At 43.4% G+C, this 26,895-nt stretch overlaps 1 protein-coding gene across 1 annotated transcript in view; it reads left to right on the top strand.

The window, feature by feature from the left end:
• PATL1 (PAT1 homolog 1, processing body mRNA decay factor) overlaps positions 1 to 22,577 on the top strand; it is a 31,246-nt gene extending 8,669 nt beyond the window's left edge. The window contains exons 3-19 of the mRNA XM_044259384.1: positions 1,465 to 1,682; positions 1,980 to 2,060; positions 2,653 to 2,847; positions 3,787 to 3,888; positions 4,542 to 4,631; positions 4,850 to 5,070; positions 6,344 to 6,433; positions 9,373 to 9,553; positions 10,030 to 10,153; positions 10,787 to 10,884; positions 11,441 to 11,500; positions 12,526 to 12,674; positions 14,177 to 14,336; positions 17,984 to 18,139; positions 20,274 to 20,365; positions 20,465 to 20,614; positions 20,927 to 22,577. Of these exons, the coding sequence (XP_044115319.1) occupies positions 1,465 to 1,682; positions 1,980 to 2,060; positions 2,653 to 2,847; positions 3,787 to 3,888; positions 4,542 to 4,631; positions 4,850 to 5,070; positions 6,344 to 6,433; positions 9,373 to 9,553; positions 10,030 to 10,153; positions 10,787 to 10,884; positions 11,441 to 11,500; positions 12,526 to 12,674; positions 14,177 to 14,336; positions 17,984 to 18,139; positions 20,274 to 20,365; positions 20,465 to 20,614; positions 20,927 to 20,948 (2,189 nt within the window). The 3' untranslated portion in view covers positions 20,949 to 22,577. The remainder of the gene's footprint in view (positions 1 to 1,464; positions 1,683 to 1,979; positions 2,061 to 2,652; positions 2,848 to 3,786; positions 3,889 to 4,541; positions 4,632 to 4,849; positions 5,071 to 6,343; positions 6,434 to 9,372; positions 9,554 to 10,029; positions 10,154 to 10,786; positions 10,885 to 11,440; positions 11,501 to 12,525; positions 12,675 to 14,176; positions 14,337 to 17,983; positions 18,140 to 20,273; positions 20,366 to 20,464; positions 20,615 to 20,926) is intronic.
• Positions 22,578 to 26,895: the final 4,318 nt, after the last annotated feature.

The raw sequence follows: 26,895 nt of genomic DNA, 5'->3' as shown, positions 1-26,895 counted from the left end.
GTTGTGAAGATTTTTACCTATGCTGTAGCAGGACTCCAAAATAATGCTGCGTTGGCATACAGAGTGAGAAAACAAGCTAGTGCTGGAGCTACGGACCGTACAGGAGTGTGCAGGAATTGCACATTGTCAACATGGAAAAGGACTGGACCCAGCTGCGGGTCGCCACCGGCAGTAGCCCTGGTGTTGCTGCAGTAGCCACCCGGCAGGCCTCCACGCCTCCAGTGTTTCTTCTCCTTTTCGCGCCCACCCCTCACATCCAGAATCTGTTCTCAGTACAGCAGCCAGACTGTTTGTTTCAGAAAGGCCACATCAAAACCTCCAGTGGCCCCCCCATTTCAATCATTGTGACCCAAAAGGCCCAGAAGGAGCTCCCTCCTACTACCTACTTGGCCTCACTCTTTTTTCCTGCTCTTCCTCTTTGATCGTTCCAATCCAGACACAGTCCTACTTGACTCTCAAAATCGTCCCTTGTCTTTAAGTGCTTTCTACGGACTGGCCCTCTATGTGGAACACTCTTCTCCCAGATAATCCACACGGCTAACTATCTTACCCTTGAATCTTTGCTCAGATGTCACCCTCGCAATGAGGTGTACCTCTCTCTGTCCCATTTAAAGTTTTCAACCTGCTTTTCCTCCATATATCTATATAGTATTTCATCTCCTACAGTATCTAAGTTATTTGTTACATTTATTATCTATTATCTGTCTCTTCCCTGCTTGAAGGAAAGTTGCAGGAGACCAGGGATCTTTTTGTCTTTTGTGCACTGATCTACCCCATGTGCCTAAAACATTAACACATAACAGGGGCTCAACAAATACTAATTGAATGAAATGAGTAGATTTGAGAGCTCATAAAGATGTCAGGCATAATCTAAAAGAACATGTATGCTAACGCAGTGGGTTTTAACTTCCCTTTTTTGCCTGATATGTCATAGAATCTCAAAACTAGGGATGCCTAGGTGGCTCATCAGTTAAGTGTCTGCCTTTGGCTCAAGTCATGGTCCCAGGGCCCTGGGATCAGAGTCCCTCCTTGCTCCTTGCTCAGTGGGGATTCGGCTTCTCCCTCTGCCTGCCACTCCCCCTGCTTGTGCACTCACATGTGTGCGGTCTCTCTGATAAATAAATAAAAATCTTTAAAAAAAAAAAAAAAAGAATCTCAAAACCAGTGAGTTGTGGACATACCTATCACTGGCTTAGAAACTGTTTTCAGAATACAGTTTGAATGCCGTTGGTAATGTATTAAGCAGTCCCTCTAAGTGCTTCAGTTATATTCCTGGTAGGATGTTATTTGTCCTTAATAGTGAAAAGCTCACTTTCCTATGACCCTTAGTTTAAATCTTACTTTGTTTCTCTCAAGTGGAAATATACTGTCTTCTGAAGTTAGAATTGTTCATCTGGTTAACAGAAGAATTTCATCCAACTTTTAGTCTCAGTATAAACTATGTTTCTTGTGATGTTCTTACAGATGATGACTGGCAGGAAGCGCATGAGCGCCTGGCTGAATTGGAGGAGAAGCTGCCGGTGGCAGTTAATGAACAAACAGGCAACGGAGAAAGGGATGAGATGGACTTGTTGGGTGACCATGAGGAGAATCTGGCAGAAAGGCTCAGTAAGATGGTGATTGAAAATGAGCTAGAAGATCCAGCTATCATGAGGGCAGTGCAGACCAGGCCAGTTCTGCAAGTGAGTAAGTTACTCTGATCTGAGAACTATAGCCGACTAGTAATTAAGGTGAAGTACTGAGCTTTGCTGTTTTGTTTTATCTGCTACCCTAAGAAACTTGCATATACCATAGAAAATTGTTGATCTACTTCCTGATCGTAGCAGGTGAAGAGGGGAGTCAGGTGTCGTCTGGAGCACTGTAATCTCGTCTTCTCAAGCAGTTGAGACTCTCTCGGAGCCTTGTTCACCGAAAGCAGTTAAAGCGTCCAGAAACCTCTCTCTACTCCAGACTTTGTGTATGTGTTTCCTTTTTTGTAGCCCCAACCAGGAAGTCTGAATTCCAGCATCTGGGATGGGTCTGAAGTTCTGAGGCGCATCCGAGGGCCACTGCTTGCTCAGGTATGAAACATTTTCTCCTTATACAAATTCCTAGTATCCGAAAACTCCTGTCTTGACCCTTTCCTTACTGAAGCAATGTGTTGATGTATGTCATTTGCTGTTATGTTGATTACTTAACCTCCTCATAGCTGTACCTGTTGATTGTACATTTATTTACTCAGCCTTCATGCAACGCTCATTTGTGCTTTATTTTGAAAGGTTGAAAGGGAGCCTTTAGAATTTGAATTTGTTAGCTTATAATTCAAATTGCTTAAGTCATTTCTAGGCAGAACCATAGGAATGAAGAACAGGTCAGTGTCTACCAATGGTTGGAGGTGATAGGAGGAGTTGTCTGCTAAGGGACACTACAGCAGGAGTTTGGGGAGTGACAGAACTGCTCTGTTCTTGATCGTGGCAGTAGATCCATGATATGTATTTATCAAAATTCAGAGGGCACCAAAGAGAGGGAATGTTGCTGGATATGAAATAAAATTTAAAAATAATTTCTCAAGATGCTTTTGGCATCTGTACAGATTATTAAACATTTGTTACGGACTAATTTTCTTTCTTTCTTTCTTTCTTTTTTTTTTTTATTAACGATTTCGTCAATTAGGAAATGCCTACAGTATCTGTATTAGAATATGCCCTGCCTCAGAGGCCCCCGCAGGGTCCAGAAGACGATCGAGACCTTTCTGAGCGCGCATTACCACGGCGGTCAACGTCACCTATCATTGGGAGTCCTCCTGTTAGAGCCGTCCCCATAGGCACCCCACCTAAGCAGATGGCTGTACCCAGCTTCAACCAACAGGTACCTCTCATTAACAGGCACTCAGCCCAGGATATTGGGAATCTGGGCAAAATTATTTGGGAAGTTGGCGATGCTGGGAGGAGGGTGGAAGTTTCGGGTAGGCGTTAGATTAGAAAGAGAAATAGCCAATTAGAGGAGAAGTTAGTACAAATAAGAGACACATTCCCTAATGCCCTTTTCTGGTGCTGCTCCTGTTGCTGCTGCCTTTTAATTGGGGGAGAAAAAGGGTAGTTAACCACATTTAGTATATATATCCTTTTCAAAGTGTTTTGCTGGCTGCCCACAACATTGGCAGAGAGGTAACTGAAAGCTGGGGGGAGTGGGAACACACAGCATTGTCCACATCCCTTTTTACCTTTAAGATATCCCTGCTTTCCCTAGAGCCTGTGCAGTCCTGTTCCATAGACTTTCCTCCACCTGAAACCAGCAGCTGAAAAGGAAGGCCAATTTGGAAGGTATGGGGGGAGGGTGGTGTTGGTATGGCCCTAGTTAGGCTCAGTATTCTATAAAACGGTGGAGTCCCAATGGATCACAAAAGAGCTGAGCATGGCGGCCATATCACAGGGGCTTCAGAATAGGACTTAGTTAATCCTCCAGCTTTCTTATCATTCCTTCTCCCTCGCTGCTACCAAAATAATATCCTCTTGCAGAGAATTTGCAAGTCAGAATATCTGTTGGTACCTCCCTCAGATAGCATGGAAGGGTGGGGATAACTGGAGAATTAGCTAAATCTTCCTCAGTTACAAGTGGCACATTGCTTGGTGTTTACGAGAGGAAGTGACCAAAGGTTCGTACGTGAACCCATAGCCGTAGCAGTTTGCTTAGAAGTAGGGCTGTGCATTGAGTTCTGTGTCTCTACCAGTACTCGAGGGGAGGGAGAGTAGGTGGAGGAAAAACTGACTTCATTGAGTGTAGTTGTGTATATGTTTGTCCTGATAGATCCTGTGTCCGAAGCCTGTCCATGTCCGGCCCCCGATGCCACCACGTTACCCTGCTCCCTATGGTGAGAGGATGTCTCCAAACCAGCTCTGCAGTGTCCCGGTATGTGTCTTCACGTCCTGATGAAAACGTGCTGCATATGGTTTCACCATTAGTATATAGCGGTCTCCTAAATTAGGTGCGCTTATTATAGTCTCCATACTTGAATTTCTGGATGTTATGGTCCCCAGGTCAGAAGACATGGTTCATCATGTTCAGTTGTTTCATACCTGAGCTTTTTTTTTTTTTTTTTAATCTTTAATGGGGCACCTGGGTGGCTCAGCAGGTTAAGCCTCTGTCTTCAGCTCGGGTCGTGATCTCAGGGTCCTGGGATCGAGCCCTGCATGGGGCTCTCTGCTCAGCAGAGAGCCTATTTCCGTCCTCTCTCTGCCTACTTGTGATCTCTATCTCTCTGTCAAGTAAATAAATAAAATTAAAAAAAAAAAAAAAAAAAAAAGAATTCATACCCTGCGTGGTCATCTGGTTTCCTGCTATTTCAGTCCCTCATCCTACTGCCTCCTTCTTCGGGTTACATGATCATAGTGCTTCCTGATGTCTAGCATTGCTCTCTTTCATATTCCTTCCATAGACAGCTTTTTTATATCCAAGATTTTTATATCCAAGTTTATTCTGCATTTTTACTAAATTCCTTTATATCAATTTACAAATTTCACAGAATGTGTGTAATTTTTTGTCTTTTTTTTTTTTTTTCCTAGAACTCTTCCCTGCTTGGTCACCCTTTCCCTCCTGGTGTTCCTCCTGTTCTCAGCCCCCTCCAGAGAGCACAGCTTCTTGGAGGAGCACAGGTAAGCCTGTGATGAGCCCAACCCATGAAGAGCTCTCTTGCTTTCCTAACATTCATAGGTAATACCTCTCTTTGCTGTTAATCAGTCTCTACTGCCTCTTATTTTATTCCTTCACTTTTTCAAACAAAGTTATTGATGGAAACAGTATTCACTTTTCTGTGGATAAAAGCAAGAGGCTTGCTGATTCACTAAATCTGAGATCTTATCCCTCTTTCTAGTTACCGCCTGGACGGATGTCTCCCAGCCAGTTTGCACGGGTCCCTGGATTTGTTGGTAGTCCGCTTGCTGCCATGAATCCCAAGTTGCTGCAAGGGCGAGTAGGGCAGGTGCTTCCCCCAGCACCTGGCTTCCGTGCCTTCTTTAGTGCTGCGCCCCCTGCCGCTCCGCCGCCTCCGCAGCAGCACTCCCCTGGCCCAGGGCCTCACCTGCAAAACCTAAGGTGTGCAAACTAATGCCACTCTTTACCCATCAGTCGCCCAAGGCTCTTTATCAGTGAGGCTTCCATGTCTGCAAGGGATGTGTTTTGAGATGTTATTGGATCGTCTTCTTGTCAGACACAAAAGTGTTTGACAGTCTCCAGGCATTCTTATGAATTAACATTTTCCTAAAGTCACGTGCTTCTTGTGTAATTTGCATATTGCTAATCACCCCTTTATTTCTTCTAACCTTTCTTAGGTCTCACTTTATATCCATTTTATAAACATCTGCGTGCACAAAGTGCTTATTATGTAACAAGAATTACCAAATGCTAAGGACCAGAGATGTAGAGACTGAGAAGTCAGCTCATCTTGGTGGTAGCCAAGTTGCTCACTTCCAATCTGGTTTTATAATAGGGGTTCAGTAGCCAAGTTGCTCACTTCCAATCTGGTTTTATAATAGGGGTTCAAGTTTCTGCTTCTAGTGAGATTGTATTTTATTACATGTCATATAGTATCAGGATTCCTCAGAGAAACAGAACCAATGAAGTATTTGTATATATACACATGTGTATATGTATATATGCACATACATTTTTCTTTATATAATGAAAAGATTTATTTTAAGAAATGGCTAAGGAAATCCATAAAGCAGGCCAGGAAAGTGCAAGTTCAGATAAGAGTTGAACTTGCATTCTTGAGTCTGAAATTTGTAGGTTAGGCTGGCAGGTTGGAAGCTCAGGCAGCACTTCTGTGTTTCAGGCTTGAGGCAGAATTGCTTCGTGTCTGGGAAATAGCAGGTTTTTGTTCTTAGTGCCTTCAGCTGGTTGGGTGAGGCCCACCCACATTTTCAAAAGTCCTCTTTTTCCTTATTTCTTAATAACAATATTATTGTTAGATCGGTGTTTGACCAAACAACTGGGCACCACAGCCTATGGCCAAGTTGACATAAAGTGACTATCACACATAGATTTTCAGTGTGATTCCCAAATAGTTGAAGCTAAACACATTAAGTCTTTTGAGACTTCTGTTTACAGTTAGGAGGAAGAAGAAAATAGTTACACTGCTTCCCTGCGAATTCACTCAAATTTTATGGTCCTCTTCTTAGGAGTTGAGAATTAGTGTTTGTAGAAGACATGTAAAAGTACTACAGTCTTTTCCTTCTGAAAGATCTGAGGATAGACTTGTATATTCCCTTGAGTGTGCTGTGTGAGGTTAGCCTGTATTGACAACATTCTCTAAAACTTCAGATCATAGAACAACAGAATTAAAAACTTTTCCCTTTTTTTTTCTTAGATCTCAGGCCCCAATGTTTAGACCGGACACGACTCACCTCCATCCACAGCACCGTCGGCTCTTGCATCAGAGACAGCAGCAGAGCAGAAAGTAAGGACTCATCCTGCTCCTTGGTGGTTTCTTTTTTGTTTTTTTTTTTTAAAGATTTTATTTATTTATTTGAGAGAGAGCATGAGCGAGGAGAAGGTCAAAGAGCGAAGCAGACTCCCCATGGAGCTGGGAGTCTGATGTGGGACTCGATCCTGGGACTCCGGGATCATGACCTGAGCCGAAGGCAGTCGTCCAACCAACTGAGCCACCCAGGCGTCCCGCCTTGGTGGTTTCTTAATTCAATTTTTCCTTTGTTACAGTATAACAAGGTGCTACTTATTTAGTTTACTTTTTAAGTAAATGTAATTAGTACTAAGTTTATTTTACTGGTAAAGAAGATCATATGTGCTGTTGTTTTATGCTTTTGATACGCTAGCTTTATTTATTTATTTATTTATTTATTTATTTTCATTTTTGGTGGGGGGAGAAGAGAATCTTAAGCAGGCTCCACACCCAGGACAGAGCCCCACAAAAAGCTCGATCTCACAACTCTGAGATCATGACATGAGCCAAAATAAAGAGTCAGATGCTTAAATAGTTGAGCCACCCAAGTGCCTTGATAACTGGGTTTAAATGACAAGATTTTTTATCAACTAATTTCTGAGATTCTATAAATCTGTTTATTGTACATCAGAAATAGAATATAGATATGATTTTTTTAAGTCATTTTTATACTCTTAACTATCTTTGTTTATCACCTCAGCTCAGAGGTGACTTTGAAATATAGTGGCTAGGTTTGTATTTCGGTCTTACGTAAAGCCAGCAGTCACTCTGTTTTTGCCTGTAATCTAATGTTTATTTAACAGATACAAATATGTACTTATGTATGCAGCCCCACACATAAGTACTTATGTGTGCAGACCTACCACAGTGTCTGATAGCCCTGCATATCGGACACTGTGGTAGGTTTGGGGGACTGAAAGAAGAACGAGGTATGTCAAAGTCCTGCCTTCATGGGGTTGACATTCTGTAATCGCTCATAAACGAAAAATAGAAAATTAAACATAACTTTGAGGTTTCTTTAACCTTCAGTTTTATGGTTCTATGTGTGTAATTCCTTCTCACTTTCAAAGAAGCTCTAGAGTATTTTTTGCAGGGGAAGAACAACATAGGCTCATTTTTAAAATAAGACACAGAAAGTGCTAACCATAAAGGAAAAGATTAATACATTTGACTGTTTTAACACACGAAACTTCTAGTGCCTGAAGTTAACAATATGGTTTTATATATTTGAAAATTTCTGAAGAGGGGGGTTCTCATTTATGTAAAGTGTTATTACCACCAAAAAAATAATGGGAGATACAGAAATTCTAGTGGGTGTTGAATATATCTATTATCTTATGTGTGGTGATGGTAAGGCAAGTGTTTGCATGTCCAGACTTACAAAATTGTACACATTAAATGTGCACAGTTCTTTGTATGTCAGTTACACCTCAGTAAAGCTGATATGACTTTGCTTATATGTGGAATTTAAGAAGCAAAACAAAAGAACAAAGGAAAAAAGAGACAAAAACTCTTAACTATAGAGAACAAACAGATGGTGACCAGAGAGCAGGGAGGGTGGGGGATGGGTGAAATAGATGATAGGGATTAAGAGTACAATTATCATGGTAAGCACCAAGTAACATTTAAAACCATTGAACCATTATATTGTACACCTTAAACTCAGAGGGGGAAAAAAAAATTTCAAGCTTGCTTATAATCAGGAAAATACAGATTAAAATTAGATAGCTATTTTACATCATCAGACAAGTAAAATTTGAAATGTCTCAACACTCATTATTGGCAAGAATATTGGTTAGTCTCAGCCTCTTGTAAGGGAATTTGGCAGTAAATAATAAGGTTGAAAACATGGATACACCACATGCTAGCAGTTCATTTTGGTATATGCTTGGCTATGCTGTCAACACAGATAAATGTGAGGAGCGTAACATTGAATAAGAAGCAAGGGGCAGACTTAACATGTCCAGTAGCATTTATGTAAAAGTTAAAGGCACACAGAATAATACCGTATAATATTTAAAGATGGATACGTGAGTCATGAGTCTTAAAAATATTGCAGGGAGGGGTGCCTGAGCGGCTCAGAGTGTTAAGCATCTGACTCTCGGTTTGGGCTCAGGTCATGGTCCCCAGTTGTGAGATCAGCCCCACATCAGTATCCATACTCAGTGTGGAGACTGCTTGAGTTTCTCTCTCTCTCTCCCTCTCTCTCTCTCTCTCTCTCTCCCTCTCTCCCCCTTCGCCCGCCCTCCCACACACACATGGGCACAGAATGTCTCTCTCTCAAATAAATAAAATATTTTTAGAAAAAACATTTCAGGGGGAGTGCATACAAAGTCAGGATAGTGGTTCCTCTGGGAAGGAGGGGAGGCGGGAACCCAGGATCCAGACAGGGTGCAAAAGGGCCTTAACTAAATACAACAGTATGTTGCTTTAATACTCCTCTTTAAAACCCTGAGGCAAACTGGGGCAACTAAATTATTTTCTTTTTTTTCCACTAAGTCTGGGTGGTGGATAGATGAATGTTTATTGTGGGCTTTTCTCTATATTTGAAGTACTTCATTATTTTTTTGCAAGTTTAAAAAAAGTGTATAGACTGTGAGTCAAATTGGCCTGCGTTCACATCTCTTTGGCCTCAGTTTGTTGTCTTCAGTGGAGAAAATCAAACCGCCCACCTCTTAGGGTTGTTGCAGGGCCTAAACAGTCCGTGGGTGAGTGCGCAGCACACGTGATGAGGCACTCAGGTCTCCGGGTTATTTCTTTCAGTGTGTATCGCATAGCTCTTTGTTCTCCGACGTGATTAAGACTCAGTTCTTTTCACTTTGTTAACGAAAGCAAAGTGGAATCTTTTTTTAACCGGCGGGGCTTGTTCCTGTGTTGTTACAAGGCCTAATGAATACTGTGACTTGAAGTGAATGCGCCCCTGTGTTTGTTTTCAGTCAGCATCGCAGTCTCAATGGTGCTGGAGACAGAGGAAGTCACCGGAGCAGTCATCAAGACCATCTCCGAAAGGATCCCTATGCCAATCTCATGCTGCAGCGAGAGAAGGATTGGGTCTCTAAAATCCAGATGATGCAGCTGCAAAGCACTGATCCCTACCTGGACGATTTCTATTACCAGGTAGACAGCCATTCAGTCCCTTACTCTGGGGAGGCGCTCAGGGAGATACTGGTAGACCTACATACTGACAGAATCTGCTTTTGATGTAGTTTTCAATTGGGTAAGAATTGACTAAGCAAATTCTGTCCTCTTCTGAAGCTGGAGAGCCTCTCAGTGTTCACTAGAAGGTTTCTATGTTTGCCTCTTATTCTTTACAGAGGCTCTCGGGCCAATGTTTTGAAATCTCTTTGGCATCAATAATCTGGTTTTCTCAGTTAAACATATTGGCAGTCTAACTTTAAAGATATTTCCATTGATGTTGGGCTTTTCTGTAGGCTGGGATTTTTTGAGAAGTAAATATCTGGCAGTCTAGCAAAAATTAAAGATCGATGCATATGTAGAGTCCCAGTTGTTGCTGCCGCCAGTATAATCACGTATGATAAAGAGCAGCGGTACTCTGGGCTTGTGTTGCAACTGAAATCATCTTCGTGTGGTAGAATTACTTTGAAAAACTGGAGAAACTGTCAGCTGCTGAAGAAGTACAAGGCGAAGGCCCGAAGAAGGAGCGCACCAAACTCATTACCCCGCAGGTGGCCAAACTGGAGCACGCGTATAAGCCAGGTGAGGTCCTTACCCCTAGGCCCACAATAAAAGAAATTCAACCTGCTGCCCATACGATAAATAGAAATAACTGTGGAGACAACTGGATACAGACATTCAAAGCTCATTCGTAAGGACCATTGTCCTTAAATGCAGAGGTCTGCCTTTATTGCGTGGAATGAGTGTAGATGGACTTGTATATCCTTCACAGCTTGGGATTCCTTAATTTCTAATTTTTTTTTTTTTTTTGGTAAGATTTTTATTTATTTATTTATTTGGCAGAGAGGGAACACAAGCAGGGGGAATGAGAGAGGGAGAAGCAGGCTCTGTGATCCCAGGACCCCAGGGTCATGACCTGAGCCGAAGGCAGACGCTTAGTGACTGAGCCACCCAGGCGCCCTGAGATTCCTTAACTTTTTAAAATGTGTTATAATTTCTAGTATCCCTATAATAAAAGGGAAATACTTCAGATTTTTATTACCATTGCAACCAAAGAATGGGAAAAGGTAGATTTGGGTAAGAGATCACATTAGATAACATAGATTTCTGTACTGAACCATTAGACTGTGAGGAAAGAATATAGACCATAGAGGTCTTAGAAAGCTGCCTGCTTACACTGCTGAGTTACTTGTTGAAAATGCTTTGTCCTTACAGTGCAGTTTGAGGGCTCTTTGGGAAAGCTTACAGTCTCCAGTGTGAATAACCCCCGAAAAATGATCGATGCCGTTGTGACGTCTCGGAGTGAGGATGATGTAAGTGTCAGCACAGCCGTGTGTTCAAGAAACTCTGGGTTGTCCCTGGTGCCTAGGGGTCACCGTGGGAGGGAATCAGGCGCAACGGAGTTGTTTGTCATGTGACTGGGAGCTTCCCCACCACGTGTCCCAGCGTTCTGGTTTCCTGCAGGTGGGCTGAGGTGCTGACACATTCCTCGGCAGCCAGGCTAGACTTGGGGCGGCAGGAGTCTTTAAACTGGGTAACCGGCTGCAAACAGCACTGGGCTATTCATTCCAGTTTCAAAAACTACCATTTTCTATGTGTTTTAAGATTTTCCTGTGATTGTCTGCATCTTTACTACATTCTGTAATTACCTTGTGACCACCTGTAAATTCAGTTTAATAGTCTGTGTGGGTTAATTCGGTCTGTTCTGTAACCTTCATCCAGTTAGTGTTGGTTTAGATTACTAACTTTCAAAGAGTTAAGATTTTTTTCACGGTATTGTCACAAGTGGAAGTACATATGCATACTTAGGAAAGTTATTTTTAACAGAGGTGAAGAATTCACACTGAGTAGTCTTGTCTTTTTTTTTAGGAGACAAAAGAAAAACAGGTTCGGGACAAGAGACGAAAAACCCTTGTCATAATTGAGAAAGTAAGTTTAGAATTTGTTGCTGTAGTTAGTTTCAAATAAGGAACTGTCACATAGATGTGGTACTCAAGAAGTGGGAAAGTGAGCAGTCGGTGTTCTGTGATTTTAATTAGTGAATATGTTCTTCTTATGTGTCTGTTATGTACCAGAGCACACTAGAAAAGAGTGTGCCGTGCCTCACCTCCGGCTTCATGGAAAGAACACTGCAGTTGGAGTGAGAAGTCTTGGGTCTTTGTCCAGGCTTGGTCAGTTAACCGCTAAGTGTTTGGGAGCAGGTCACCTTTCTAAGAAAATGAGAATAAAAATTACATTGTTCCACCTGTGAATTAATTGAGTTAATGAGGTCAGTTCACAGGTATTTCCTGGATGCTGGACACTGTGCTGGGTGCAAAGAAAAATGTGGTACTCTGTAGGCAGTTCGTTTATAAAGTGTAAATACTATGTGTCTAGGCCATGGGCATGGTGAGGAAGAGCACGGAGTATGGAACCAGGCTGCAAATCGCGTCTTCTGCATTTCTAACTGAGTCTGTGACTTGAGGCAAGCTGCTTAACCTTTCTGTGCTCTCCTCATTTTCTTCGTCTTCAACAGTGGAGATGATAACGTCATCTCTTTCTGACTGGGTTGTGGAGAGTGTCTTGTGAATGAGTATAAGCGTAGTGCCTAGAACAGTGCCTGGCACCCAGGAGTAAAATTACTACTGTGTTCATAGATAGAAGGCATCACTTGAAGCAGTGATGCAGATCGTTTCTGTTATAATGCTGTTCTTGCTGCTGGAAGGTTTGCAAAGGGTGTAATCATTCACTGTCCTCACTCCTGGGTTAGTGGTCAGGAGGGACAACAAAGAGAGAGGAATTCTTTAAGTTCTTTCATTATGTTTTTCTGGATTCAAAAGAGCACCTTTTTCCTCTGTCTTACTACAGTTCGTTTTCACTCTTTTGTCTTTACCTGGTGGTCTTAAACTGAAATTGTTTATCAAATACTCTGATCCTGACCCAGCATGCTGTGGCCTGCTTTGTGTCTCACTTAGACCTATAGTTTACTCCTGGATGTGGAGGATTATGAAAGGCGGTATCTCCTAAGTCTAGAAGAAGAGCGACCTGCCCTGGCGGATGAAAGAAAGCACAAAATTTGTAGCATGTATGACAACTTAAGGGGGAAATTGCCTGGACAAGAGAGGTAAGAATTGTACACTTGGAGGGGCACATGAGACCAGCTGGACTCCTTACTTGGCTGACCTGAGCTTTCCACATTTCTGTCTTTTGGATATCTTCCTTACCATCCCAGGAAGCTCAGAGACTGTCCTTCCAGCCTAACTCAAATGCCACGTCATATAAAGCATTTCATAATCCTTCTCACCCAGGAAAACAGTCTCTTTATTCCAGATTCATTTATTTGCTATTCACTCTCTGAGAGGGACTATCCTGGGCACTGGAGACATCGTGGGGAGCATGATTTGGTGTCTGCATTTGAGCCTATAGGTTGTACTTGCTTTGTGCTTTATTCCAGCCTGTTCAGTCTTTTAATCTTCATGTAGTCTCTTCTACTAAGTTGGAAAGTACAGACATTTATACTTTCTTGGAATTTCCATAGAATGCTTATACACTGTCGTAGCCAGTCAGTCTTCCAGTGGGGACTAAGCTCCTTAATGTATCCTTTTATCTGTATCTGTCATCTGTCCCACCCAGGATCTTGCAAACAGTAAATGTTCTATAAACCCCAAGTGTTTATTTGATGAATGTAAGGGGACTCTGTCCCGAAACCTCCCCTTTCATTTGCCCATGCAAAAGAATTGGTGATTCTTCTGAGCCAGGACACACACAAACCAGAACATAAGAATAAACCCCTTCTTTTCATCACACCATTTCTGGAGTCAGGCGGACTGGCAACTGGTTGAATAAAGGTGGGCTTTCCTTAGCTGGGGATGTTATGGGGTCATCAAATCAACGTAGTTGAAGTATATCTGTGGAGATAGAAAATTGTCTTAAGAAGTTGTCCGGTGAAGAAAGCCAAGTACAAAGCCATGTGAATTCTCTGGACTCTTTTTTTTTTGTTGGGTTTTTTTGTTGTTGTTTTTGTTTTAATGAAAAAAATACACAGTCAGTGAGCACACAGATCTAACAAAGTTTCTTAAAAATGGTAGCAGTAGGGGCATCTGGGTGACTCAGTTAAGTACCTGCCTTCGGCTCAGGTCACTTGGGATCGAGTCCTGCATCAGGCTCCCTGCTCCATGGGGAGCCTGCTTTTCCTCTCCCTCTGCCACTCTCCCTGCTTATGCTCTCTTGTTATCTCTCTGTCATACAAATAAATTTTTGAAAAATGATAATAGTATAAAGTTAATTGTGAAATGATTGTTTTTATATTTTTTGCTTATGTATGTTTTCAGATTTTGCTGTATTAACCATGTTGTTTGTCTAGTTACATATACTTAAGTGAACATCTGTAGTTTGAACAAGTCTATTTTATGTACGTTTGTGAAGATGATTTTCTACATTTGTGAAACTTGAAAAATGACTTATTGTTTGGCAGAGAGTTGAGGAAGTAATTCCCATTATTTTGTAGCACAGGTCATCCTAGGGTGAAAATAAGCACAGCATGTTCATTCACTAACATGTAAGAGGAGAAAAAGTACGTGTTAAATAGTTCCTGCTGACCTAAGTGAGCATTTCCTTCCCCTGCAGGCCAAGTGATGACCACTTTGTACAGATCATGTGTATCCGAAAAGGGAAGAGAATGGTTGCCCGTATTCTTCCTTTCCTCTCCACAGAGCAAGCAGCTGACATTCTCATGACAACAGCCAGGAATCTCCCTTTCCTTATCAAGAAGGATGCACAAGATGAGGTGATCCCCCATGTGGGACTTCTTTCCTTTGGGTCTTCATAGTTGATAAGGTTTCTAGAATCCAAATTTCATTCCCTCCCCTCTTCATGTTTCTGTTGTTTTGTCTAACCTTCAGCAGTAGGATTTGACTGTTTAAAGCAAAACTCTACTCTAGGACTATACTTTTAATCCCATTTTTCCTCTAACAGACCAAGTTCCTAAACTGAGGAAAGCAGTAATCCCATCGTATTTGTCATAGTCATGAAGCTGTGTTGTGTTTCAGAATTTCTTGGGAGGCAGATAATTCAGTCCTACTCCAAACATTCTGAATCAGAATTTACAGAGGAAGGGTCAGGGCTTCTGTATCTGTAAGAGAATCCCCAGCTGAATCCGATGCTTACTAAAATTTAGAGATGTATGGTCTTGGTTACTTTGCTGGATGTAAAGTATTCACTGGGCTGTTGTCAGGACCTTAAGATTTAGCTGCATATTTAGTTGAATGGTGTGCCACAGGAATCAAGTCAGTGCTCGTAAATAACATTTATCAAGATCTAAACTAGGCTGGACTTTGAAACGTGATTTTCAAGTTTATAAGTAAACTCTTGGTAAGAACTGCTCTCTACTTACCCTTTTCCCAACACTTGAAAGATTAGCACTATTTAGAATCATTCTAGAAGTTCAGAGCAAGCAATTGAAAAGGGTAGTACAACAGGTAGTTACTACTCAGTGTGAGGTTCAGAATGTTGGAACTTACGAGAGTGAGCCAACACTGATGCTTGATCAGTAACCAGCTGGTGATGATCCACAGAAAACGTGATTCCAGGATACCGTGTAGGTAGTATGGCATGAAAGTTGAAAATTACTCCCTCTGAAATCATAGTGAGTTGAAAAAGTCCTTTGAAATTGTAGCACCGGCAGAAGAAATTAATGCAAAGTTGAGGCCTCGTGGAAAAGTGAAGCGGGACGAGACAAATATGTTTCTTAAAGATCTTTAAGAAGGAAAAATGGGTTGGAAAAAAGTTTAAGGATTTGAGGTTTATCCTAGAAAATGGAAGCCAGACAAAAACCAGCAGCTTCCTTAGAGCATATGGATTATTGTAGGTCATGGGGTGAATGCTCGGTCCTAGAGGAACTCATCAGTGGAAATAAGTTTGGGAAAGCTTTATTCAGTAAATATTTATTAAATATTTATTACACATCTATGTACCAGGAGCTATTTTGGGTCTTAGAAATATAGCATGTAGGGCTGGGAGCTTGGAATTCAAAGACGTCTGCCTTAGTTGAAGGGCCTGCTAGTGAGGAAAACTTGGTTAATTATAGGGGTGGAGTTTCTGCCTATGTGTGTTAAAGAGTAATAGACTACATCTCTGAATACCATTTCTTGAAGCAATAACTGGTTGCACGTCTGAGGCATAAGATATACAAGGTAATCCTGGAATATCTTGTGCCAGAAAGTAAGGAAGCTAAAAGATTACTAGGGTCCCACGTGAAAGATGCACAGACAAAGCTGAAGGGACTCCTGTTGGCCAAAAATGGGATCATTTGCTTCAGAAAGAAAAATTACAGCAGTGGGCGCCTGGGTGGCTCAGTGGGTTAAGCCGCTGCCTTCGGCTCAGGTCATGATCTCAGGTTCCTGGGATCGAGTCCCACATCGGGCTCTCTGCTCAGCAGGGAGCCTGCTTCCTCCTCTCTCTCTCTCTCTGCCTGCCTCTCTGCCTACTTGTGATCTCTCTCTGTCAAATAAATAAATAAAATCTTAAAAAAAAAATAAAAAATAAATTACAGCAATGAATTGAAATATATTAAATATTTTTAACTTAATGATACCAAAAAATATTTAATCACCTTCAGAGGTTGCTAGGCCATTAACTCATTATTCTGAAAATGGGTATATAGGGAAAAGACTCAAACATTTATCCTGCCTTTTCATTACAACTAAATATCATGGTAACCAGAAAGTTGATAATAGAAAGTTCTTCCTAGAAGAGTTTCAGCTAATAAATATAAAAGAAATGATAAAATTAGAAAATCTCCAATTTACAATACCTAATGGAAAAGCAGCCAGTCAGTCAGTCTGGACAGCGGTCCTCACTGGTGCAAAAGGCATCAGGTTAAAGGTGAATAGGGAATTTTATGTTGGTTGGGGCAGCAAACAAATGATCACCGTCTAAGAAGGGGGACAGCCAGACACTGTGTGCTTCTTGACATAATGCAGGAGTGAGCATACAGATCTATCCACGAAGTTTTCTTACCCTTGCCTTCCCTGATGAACTTAAACATTTTATTAAACCTCTGATTCTAACCATCAGTTTTTAATTGAAAAGACAGAGGATAGTAGAACCTGTTAAGTGACACCACAGAGGTGCAGTTAGCCAGATCCAAACTGTGGAATGTCAGCAACCAAATAGCAAATAGCATGAGAAAAGAAGATAGGCAGTGGGCAAGGGACCAGTTCACAGATGTTGAAAGCCTTACCAGCCAGATGGTATGTGTGGGTCCTATTGGAATCATGATTAGAATAAATCAGTTGCTAAAAGATCTTTTTGAGACAACTGGAGAAAATGAATATGGAGGAGATATTAGGTGATACTGAGGAATGGCTGTTAATTTTGTTAAGTGAGAGAATTTGTTAGAAATACAAGCTGAAGTATTTATGGATGAAAGGATAGGATATATAGGAGGAACAGATTTAATTTTAATAAGATTGGTAGAATGTGGATGATTTAATTATCGAAACTGGGTGATGGGTACACAGACTTCATTATACGCTTATGAATGATTAAAACTGCTTTTGTTGTTAAAGCTTTATTTGTTTAGAGTGGTCGATCACTAGAAGTCTACTCCATCTTTGAATGCCATCTGAAGTAAAACCAGCTGTCACTTTTTATACCATGGGCACTGAGTGCTGGAAGCACTTGATTTCCTTTCCTGTGTTAGAGCCTAGTTAACGCTGGTAGCACTGTGTTTTAACCTTACAGTCTGGGCCCATGACAAAAAGGACTGGATGACTCGCAGGCCAGAATTCAACAGCCTTGGATTCTGGTTCTCACTGCTAGCTATGGAACTCTGAATGCCGAGCATCTGCTCGCTTAGCTTGCCTAATAGCTGCAAAATCTGTCATTTTCCACTTCCTCATTGAGCCTCTATAAAGATCAGACAAGAGCCAGTTAAGTCTAAAAGTACATCAGGGTAGTTCCACAGCGCTCAGGCTTTACCGGTCTCAGAGTCCTTCTCACAGGGTACTGAAATTGCCAGTTTACTCATGACTCCCCACTCAGCTGTACATCCCTGCAGGCCTGGGCTGTTCACCACTTCACTGTAGCCCCCAATGCCTGACACACTGTAGACATTGAAATATTTGTGGGATGAAGCCAAATACTGATGTTTTATTGTGAATCTTGCCATTTGAGAAGTGATTTTACAACATTGGTTCACACAAGTCATGTTTCCTGTGCAAATGGAGTTTTAAAAGTTCTCAGTAGATACCTCAGAACCCATTGTTGAGACTCCAGTAGTAGTACCTGCTAGATTGGACAGCCCTTTTGTGTTAAATCTTGCCTGAGGCCATTTGAGGGTGCCCCTGGGCCTCCTCCTGTTCATGTCCATTGATGCAGGCTGACTGAAGTCACAGTTGCCAGGACGTAATGCTTTTCTTCATTTTTTTGTAGGTGCTGCCATGCTTACTGAGTCCCTTCTCTCTGCTCCTGTATCACCTTCCGTCAGTGACTGTCACCAGCCTTCTGCAACAGCTCATGAACCTACCTCAAAGCGCAGCTGCCCCAGCACCCTCCAACCCTCACCTCGCTGCTGTGCTCCAGAACAAGGTGCTCGCACCCTCTTAGGTCCCTGAACTTTGCCAGCCTTCTAGATCTGAGTTACAAATACAGATACTGGCTGCTGTGGCAACTTGTAAAACGGTTTCTTTCAGCAGTGCCTGGGTGGCTAAGCGTCCGCTCCTGGTTTCAGCTCAGGGTCATGAGATGGAGCCCTGTATCTGGCTCTGTACTCAGTGCAGAATCTGCTTAAATCTCTTTCTCCCTCTGCCCCTTTTTCCCTTGTATGTGTGTGCCCACACAAGGCCTCTGTCTCTGTCTCAGTCTCTGAAATAAATCATTCAGTCTTTTTTGGAAAAGGTGTCTCTCAGCCAGGAGTAGAGCCTCTGACAGAGGAGAGCCTCTGACACTAGGCATTAAACGCCTGCTGTCAGAGGCTAGAAATAAGTGGTTTCAATAAAATGGGATTTTTCTGTCTCTCACTTGGAATGGCTTTGGCATAGTGTCCACATGTCATCGGGGATATAGGCTTCTTTGGCTCGCCTTCTCCACAGCCTCAGCGGTGGCTGTCACCCTCATGACTTCGCTGGCTCCACTCTGCTTCAGGAAGAGAGCTGCCTGCAGCGGGGCCAAGCGTGTAGATTAGCTGTCTGCCTTGTTGGGACGTTTTCCAAGAGTTACAGCCAACAACTTCTGCTTAATTTCAGTGGCCAGGTTTTCCTCACGTGCCAACATATGTGCAGAGAGGGCTGGAAAACATCTTTGCGTTCACACCACTGTAATCTCAGATAAAATCCAAGTACTGACGCGAGGAAGGAAGCAGGTAGCCTGCACTCTGACTCTTAAGACTGTAAATAGGAGAACATCCCGTCCCATGTTTCATCTACGTCAGATTCATGATCCAGAGACTTGCCGGGGACTTGTAACGTAGAAGAGAGAACATGAGCTTTCAGAGCAGCTTTCCATTCCTGGCCTGCCAGTCTCCAGGTTTGTGACACTGAACACATTCTTTCACTTTGCTGAGCCAGTTTCCTGACTTGGAAGGGAAGGTGACAAGGGTGATTTCAGAGCTGTCCTTTTACTCAGATGAGCCTACTGCTGTGATAGTTCAGCAAAATGCCCTTGCTCAGTGGGCACTTGTGTGAGCACAGTGAGAAAGTCAAGGCCTCTTTCCTCCGACACCTGAAAACCCTCCAAGGCAGGACTCAAGGGCAGTTGAGAGGTGATAGAGGTGGGGTTTCTGGAGTGACAGGCTGTGGGCCTTCTGCATTACTTGGGCTCTGAGTTTAATGTTGATAAAAGCAGTAGAAAGCCACAAGGTCAGACAGGTGATTGTATGTGTAGCCCAGTGTTGTTTTTCTGACAGTGACGTGAGGGTTCTCCTCTGTGAGGTGAGCTCAGAAACGTGGGTTCCCTTCAGATCCACTGTTGCTGTGATTCATACATTTCATCTTGGGCTGCTTGTCGCTGTTTGTGTTCCGTTCTGTGCCCCTTTAGACCACGTGTTTCCTGCCAGTACTGCCCATTGAATAAAACAAATCTTTAATCTCTAGAGCAGGTTGCTTAAATTTTAATAGTCCTACATATATGAATGTATCTGTGCATCCCTTCTCTGCTTTGAACGTCTTACCTAAAACTTTATCTGTCCGCTAGGGATGTGTTATGGAAATTTTGTTAAGGGAACTTTTTCAGGAGATTCAAGGAAGTCTCTTCATAGCCTAATCGTTTCAGTCACTTCTCTTTGTACACTTCTCTTTTTCCCACCGGTCTTCACATCTTTTTTCTTAATTCAGAATATCATCCTATTTAATGTTTTTTCTTTCTCTGTGAACTTTAATATTCTGTATCAAAGTTTATCTTCGACTTTTTTTAACCTATTTCTGTTTTAGTAAATGCAAGAAAAACTAAATCCCACATTATCTGTGGCAGGGAAAAAATTTCATCTCACTTTGGGGTGGGGAAGCGGAGAGGACGCTTGGCCCTGGGATTTCCCCTTTTCGTTGGTAATGCTGTTGCTGCTCTGCCTGAAGTAAAGCCAGGAGGAGGACACGACCTCCCAGCTCATGTCTGATGTTTGCTGACGCCAGAGCACAGCAGCGGGGTCATTGTGGGCTAGTGCCGGGATCCCCTCAGTGCTGGTGGAGGATCAGGAGCTAAGTTGGATTCCCTCTCTCTCCTCTTGTAGTTTGGCCTGTCACTGCTCCTCGTCGTCCTGAGCCGTGGGGAAGACCTCCAGAGTTCAGACGCCGCTACCGAATCAACACAGAACAACCAGTGGTCAGTCCGGGCTGTGTTTCTTCTTTCACGTTCTTTTAGATCATTGTTTATTCTTTTTCTCATGTTGTTCTTATGTGTCGTTAACGGTTTTTCTTTCAGGACAGAGGTGATGTTCATGGCAACCCGAGAACTTCTGCGGATTCCCCCAGCAGCCCTGGCCAAGCCAGTCTCTATACCCACAAACCTGGTGTCCCTCTTTTCTCGCTATGTTGACCGACAGAAACTGAACTTGCTGGAGACAAAGCTGCAGTAAGTCTGAAACAGGAGAGTCCCACATCTTACTGAAGTCGGCGCTTTAGACGCCATAGTGAGGAGATCAGGGGCATAAAACTGAATTTAGTGGGAAACCTTAAAGACTTGTATCAACCGCGTGAGTATCTACTAGATACGAGATGCTGTACGGGGTACAGAAGCACCCTTGAGTTCGGTAAGGCAAGGTAGACATACTGTAGGTGTCTTGTTGAGAGAATTCTAACAAGGATGTAACTTTAATGCAAAATATTGCCTTCTGTTTTAACTCATTTATACAAGTTTCCTTTCTCTCTTTCTTTATACCCATAGGCTAGTTCAGGGGATCCGATAAAAGATCTCCAAATGTGTCCTGTACCTCCTTTTGGCTGCCACCTGCACTGCCGCCTCACAATGGAGTGTTTTTAATGAGGGAGGGAAGGTAGCTTATTTCCCAGAGCGTCTTGTGGGACCGATTCCTGTCACCAGGGGTCGGCTCCCAGTGCCAGATGTTTCCCCACTGCTCTGTGGAATTTGGCTGGGTGGTACTTCGGCTGGTTCCTTCTGACCTTCTGTGTTACAGTTCTGCATGTCCCGCTTTTCCTCAATTCTTCTCAATTTTGCATTTTCTTTGCCCTAGAGACGCAAATATAATCTCTCCCCTTTCCCACCCCCAGTACTCCAGTTCAGAGTAGATCGTAGCCTGCCAAAGGATTCCTTCCCTCATCCTGTTCAAATCTTCTTCCCATTGCCCCATATTAATACAACTATAGGAGAACCAATTAACTAGAAACCGATATATATACACATACATATGTATGTACATATGTATGCACACACACCCCCTACACACGTTCACGTGGTCTCCAGAGGATCCTTAAAGAACGAGTTTTAGATTGAGAAATACATAGTCGACATGTCCCTCCTCTGAAATCAAACCAGCTGATGTATTTTTAATCTGTTTCTAGTCCATCTTGTAATTAATTTGGTGGGTTCTACTTGTTTTAATATAAATACAGGGTATGCAGCACATTAATAAAATCAGAACTCGTAATTGGCTGACGCCCAGCTCTAGGCTGAGAAGTCCTGTATCTCTACCCGCCGTATTTCCTTTGTATCTGTCCGCCTCGGCGATACGGCACACGGTTAAGCCCTTTTCCTGCTACAACTACAGTGCACTTGAGCCTGTCCCCTCCCGGGCGTACAAGGTTGCCCCAGATGAGCCGGACTTAGAACCTGCTTCCATGGTGTAGCGTTTGCACACTCGCTCTGTCTTCCTGAGACAACGTCAATAAAGCCATGCTTTTACTTCCCACTTCCCCATTTTTATTTGGTGTCCTGGGTAGCAACCTCCAGAGGTAACCACGGAAGCTCAGTTCGGCTTGCTTTGCTCTGCAGGCTCCTCCACACCACAGGCAGAAGTGCTGCCCTTCCCCTTTGTCTCCAGGTCCCTCTTCCAGGCAGCCAGGGGGGCCTGGCTCTCAGTCCTGGCAGGGACAGCCCACTGTGGTCTCTTCCACCCCTCCCCCTCTTCTGCAGCAGCCAAGCAGGACAAGGGGTTTGATCTCCAGGGATTACAGCCCTCCGGAAAATTTAATCACAGTCAGTTTCACATGACTGTCCTGATGATAAACTTTTTGCTATTCTCACCTTTTCGAATGTTAGTGAGGGGACAGGTTATGATATTTAAAAAGAATCAACATTTTGCACAAACATGTCTCCTACAACAGTAAAGTCCTCCATTATAACCTGCTGTCCTTGCTCTCCATCTCTGTGTCTCCCCGTTCTGGAGCCCCCGCCCCGCCAGCTGCTCCCGGTGACATGACCTAGCTTCCCTCTGCCCTTCCCTACTGACTGTTTCCACCATGCGCCTTTCCTCCCTTCCCCTCACAACTGATCAAGTGAATACTTGACTATTATTTCTTCCTTTCTGTGCTTTATCTTTTTTGTTTGGTTCTAATTAATAAAAATTAAAGTTTCTAAATTTACATTTTTATAGGGTATTGTAAATAAAAACAAATTGTATACTTGAAGAACCGAGTGCCTGCATTTCTCCTTCTTGTTACCTCTTGGCTGAACGTGATTGCAAATGTGTCTAGCCTGTTTTGATGGGACTGATGGATGTCTTGGTGTTGGGGACAGATGAGGATTTTACTTTTGTACTGTCGTAGGCGAGACAGTTCAAAGACCTTATGTTCACATGGTGACCTTCCTTGAAAAACCTAGGTGCTTTCAGTTCTCCCCCGTTCCCCCCCAACTATAAAACCCCATTGTGAAGTGTGGAGACACACCGTGCAGTCCATCTGCATCCGCTCCACCTCCCGGCACATGGGACTCGCGGAGGCTTCAGAGAGCGTGGCCAGCTCTGCCTCGCATCGCGCAGTTCATCTCCTCATGGGATGGGGAAGCGTTGATAATTCTTCATAGTAAATTTGTGTTATTTCAGACAGGGGTGTAGTTTTTACTCATACATGCTCCAGATAAGAGACTACGCGCGCGCCATCGTGGTGTGTGCACTTAACTCTTCCTCGCTGGGTCTTCTGGTGAGACTTTCAGGATCAAGCGATTTCTGGCCAGAAAACAGAAACAGAGTCATCCCGTGTCTCAGTGGGTTCAAATGGAAGCTGGTACTAAAAGCTCCTTCCCAAGGGTGCCTGGTGGCGCAGTTGGTGGGACGGGCACTTTTGGTTTCCACTCCAGTTGTGATCTTCTGGTTGTGAGATAGAGCCCCACGGCAGCCTCCGTGCTCAGCAGGGAGCCTGCTTCGGAGTCTCTGTCTCCCTCTCCTGCTGCCCCTCCCTCCCCACCCCCGTTCACACTCTGTCTCCCTCTTTGCTCTCATAAATCTTAAAAAAAAAAAAAAAATCAGTGAATATAATCCTCTAAGAAAAAGGAGACCGTATTAAGTAGTAGGTAACAGAGCTGTGATTAATAATTTTTATAAAGATACAAGTGAATAATATTGAGAACTTCACCCTCACCCATAACATAGAAATAACAAATAAGATACTTTTTCAACCTATCAAATCAACAAAATCTTTAAAAATAATGCTAGTGAGAGTTTGAGACTGCCACTTATAGTGGTAGGAGAGATTACATTTCTGGAAGTGCTTTGGTGATGTGAAGACCTTCAGAAGTATTCACAGCCTCTGACTAATTAATTGGGTTTTAGAAAGATTCCAAAGGAATGATATATATATAATGAGAAATCTACTTGGTGAGGGGAGATTATGTTCCTGTTGGTTACTGATGCATGTCTCTAGGTGATAGGAATACCGGAAGCTAATTTTTGCTTTTCTGTGTTTTCCAAATTTTCCATAGAGAAAACACATTGCTTATATTTTTGGAGAAATATTTTTAGGAAAAATTGCATTTAAAGAGCTCAGTTAACATGGGAAAATACTAAAATACAATGTTAAGTGTAGGGTAGGTTCTGTATATGTATGTATGTGACTTAGTCTTACAGAGGGGAAAAGGTGACAAAGTAGCAATGGTGACCTTTAAGGGAAAGGTGGCAGGGGATTGTGTCTGGGGGTGATTGTTCCTTTCTCCGTATTTTTCAGTGTCTTCAGTGACCATGTATTGCTACTATAACCAAAAGGGTGATTCCTCTGTAAGAACTAAAAATAGGAGTAGCCTTCTGTTTCTAGTGAGAAAATAAGTCACAGCAGGGCAGAAGCATCTGATCTAGTTGTGCTTGACTTCAGAGCCAAAGTGTTTGACTTTGCAGCCTATGAACATGCTGCATGAGAGCAAGGCAGTTACCTGAGAACTATGGCCTGGTGTTCCGTACTCCGTAATTGAGATGGCCTACCAACTGGGGGGTCGGAGAACCGCTTCAGTAAGCCCGGGCCGTAGCTCCCAGCAAGCTTCCCATTTCCTCTGAGCTGCATTTTTTCCAAACTGACTTGAATCAGGAAGGATCCCAGCTCCATCTCCAGGAAGATTAAGTGTCAGCCAGCTGGCTTGCACCGAAGTTGTCCTGTCCGTCATTAGGAAGGCCAAGACACGACTTTGAATTTGATACAGAGAACTGGATGCCATATACCATCTGCTTTTGAAGGGCAGGGAAGTCCACTGTGTGAGAAGTGAAAGTAGGGAGTTGAAAGCAACTTCTGCTTTTCCTCTGCCCAGCCACGTTTTAAGTATATTAATGTTGTGACCTTTGACAAACTACTGTGAGGGTGCTTAGGAAGCAGGTCTTTAATCTGAGGAATCAGCATCTTAAAATCAGCTAATAACATTGTTTTGACCTTTTTTCTTCTTCCTGCAGAAGCGCAGCTGTGAATCGTTCGCAGGTCTCCTGACAGCCTCTGCTTTCCTTTTGCTTGATGACTTGCACATAAGGCTGTTCTGTGACTCCCACCTTAGCCAAGTTCATTTTCTGAGGCAGTATTACCCTCACTCAGACCTGAGGGTTGGGAAACTTCTAGAAGTGACCTAGGGAATCAGTGGTGTGTGTACTTGGCCAGTTATGAATACATTGTCTTAAATTACTTAGATGTTAAGTCAGTCTAAAGAAGAGGAGAGAAATCCGCCTATAACACAGGGAAAGTGTCAAGATTTCACACACTTGGCCCCAAAAACATATTGATAGGGACACCTGGGTGGCTCAGTAGGTTAAGCATCTGCCTTCGGCTCAGGTCATGATCCCACGGTCCTGGGATGGAGCCCCACGTTGAGCTCCCTGCGCAGCGGGGAGCCCACTTCCTCTGCCTGCTGCTCCCCCTGCTTGTGCTCTCTGTCTCTCTTTCTCTGACTAATAAACAAAAACACACTGCTAACAGTCAAGTATATTGTCCTCCAAGTGATTTTTTATGCATATACATATGTAATTAGAACTATAGATACTCTTACCTTTTTTTCCCATGTTACATCATGGACATCTTTCTGTGTCACTATATAAGAGCTCCCCCATTTTGTTTTTTTTTATTTTACTTTTTTTTTTTAAACCTGTTTTTTTTGAAGACTTTATTTGACAGAGAGAAATCACAAGTAGGCATACAGGCAGGCGGGGGGTGGGTGGGAAGCAGGCTCCCTGCTGAGCAGAAAGCCGGATATGGGGCTCGATTCCAGGACCCTGAGATCATGACCCGAGCCAAAGGCAGAGGCTTAATCCACTGAGCCACCCAGGTGCCCCTAAAATTTACTTTTTTAAGTAACCTGTATACCCAACATGGGGCTCTAACTCAACCCCAAGATGGAGAGTGCCGTGCTTACCGACTGAACCAGCCAGGCGCTCCGAGCCACCCTTTTTAACAGTTGTGTGGTGTTATTGCACCGTGACTTGTTTAACTGCTCCCCTATTAATAGGATTCGATCTTCAGATACTTCTCGTCATTGTTCATCCAACAGTGCACAAAGGGGATCCCCTTCTAGCTCTTTCATGGTATACAAAGAACACTCATCTTGCCAGTCCTCTCTATAACCTTGGAGTAGGATGGGCCACTCTGCAGGAACACTGCCACCGTCCAGCTGGTGAGGGCTGACACTGGGATGTTTTAGGCTGCATGTCTAGTGACCCGGCCACTAGAAGGCCCCCGTGCCTGGTCCCTGCTTTATCCAAGAGTAGCGAGGAAGCTCCAGGCATTTAAGGACACATCTGCAAAGTCTTCTGATGGGATTTTAACACCTTCATTCTCAGTAGGCAAATCAAGCAGTTGCCTCTCAGGAACATCAAAGAAGGGGTGGTTGAGGGGGTCATTACTGGGGCCAACTGCATTATTGTAAAGATCAGAGTTACAGCTGTCCGGCATCCGTATGGTCCTTTACTGGAATAACTTGGTCTGCCTGCGCGGTGCCTGTCAAACTGCGTTTTCCCACACTCTTATCATGACAACCCTGAGGTCAGGAACAGGCTGGTAAACTACGTCAGGCCCGGTGGTGACAACGACAGAGGCCCTGCGCCACTGCAGCCTGAGGTCTCAGGAGGACACTCACAGGTAGTGACGGGCACTCCGAGAACAAAGGTCGAGGGAGTGGAGGGGTGGGAAGACGGGTACTCGAGACAGTGGTCAGGAAAGGCTTTGACGCACAGGTGCGAGGGGCTCAGAGGAGCATCCGAGGCAAAAGGAAGAAGACGGCCAAGACCCTGAGAGGAGAATGAGGAGCTCAAGGACCACAGGCGGCTGATGTTGCTGGAATGAAGCAGGGATAGAGGGGCCACACAGGGCCTTGAAGGGATTTGCTTTCATCTGCAGAGTGTTTGAGGAAAAAGCACAAAACAAGACGTGACCTGATTTGTGCTTGTGAAAATCACTGCCGCGTGAAGATGGAAACAGGCAAGAGCAGGGGCCACTTGA

This window comes from Neovison vison, chromosome 7 (genome assembly GCF_020171115.1).
Source record: "Neovison vison isolate M4711 chromosome 7, ASM_NN_V1, whole genome shotgun sequence".
Classification (NCBI taxonomy): Eukaryota; Metazoa; Chordata; class Mammalia; order Carnivora; family Mustelidae; genus Neogale; species Neogale vison.
This window is presented reverse-complemented; position numbering and strand designations above follow the sequence as displayed.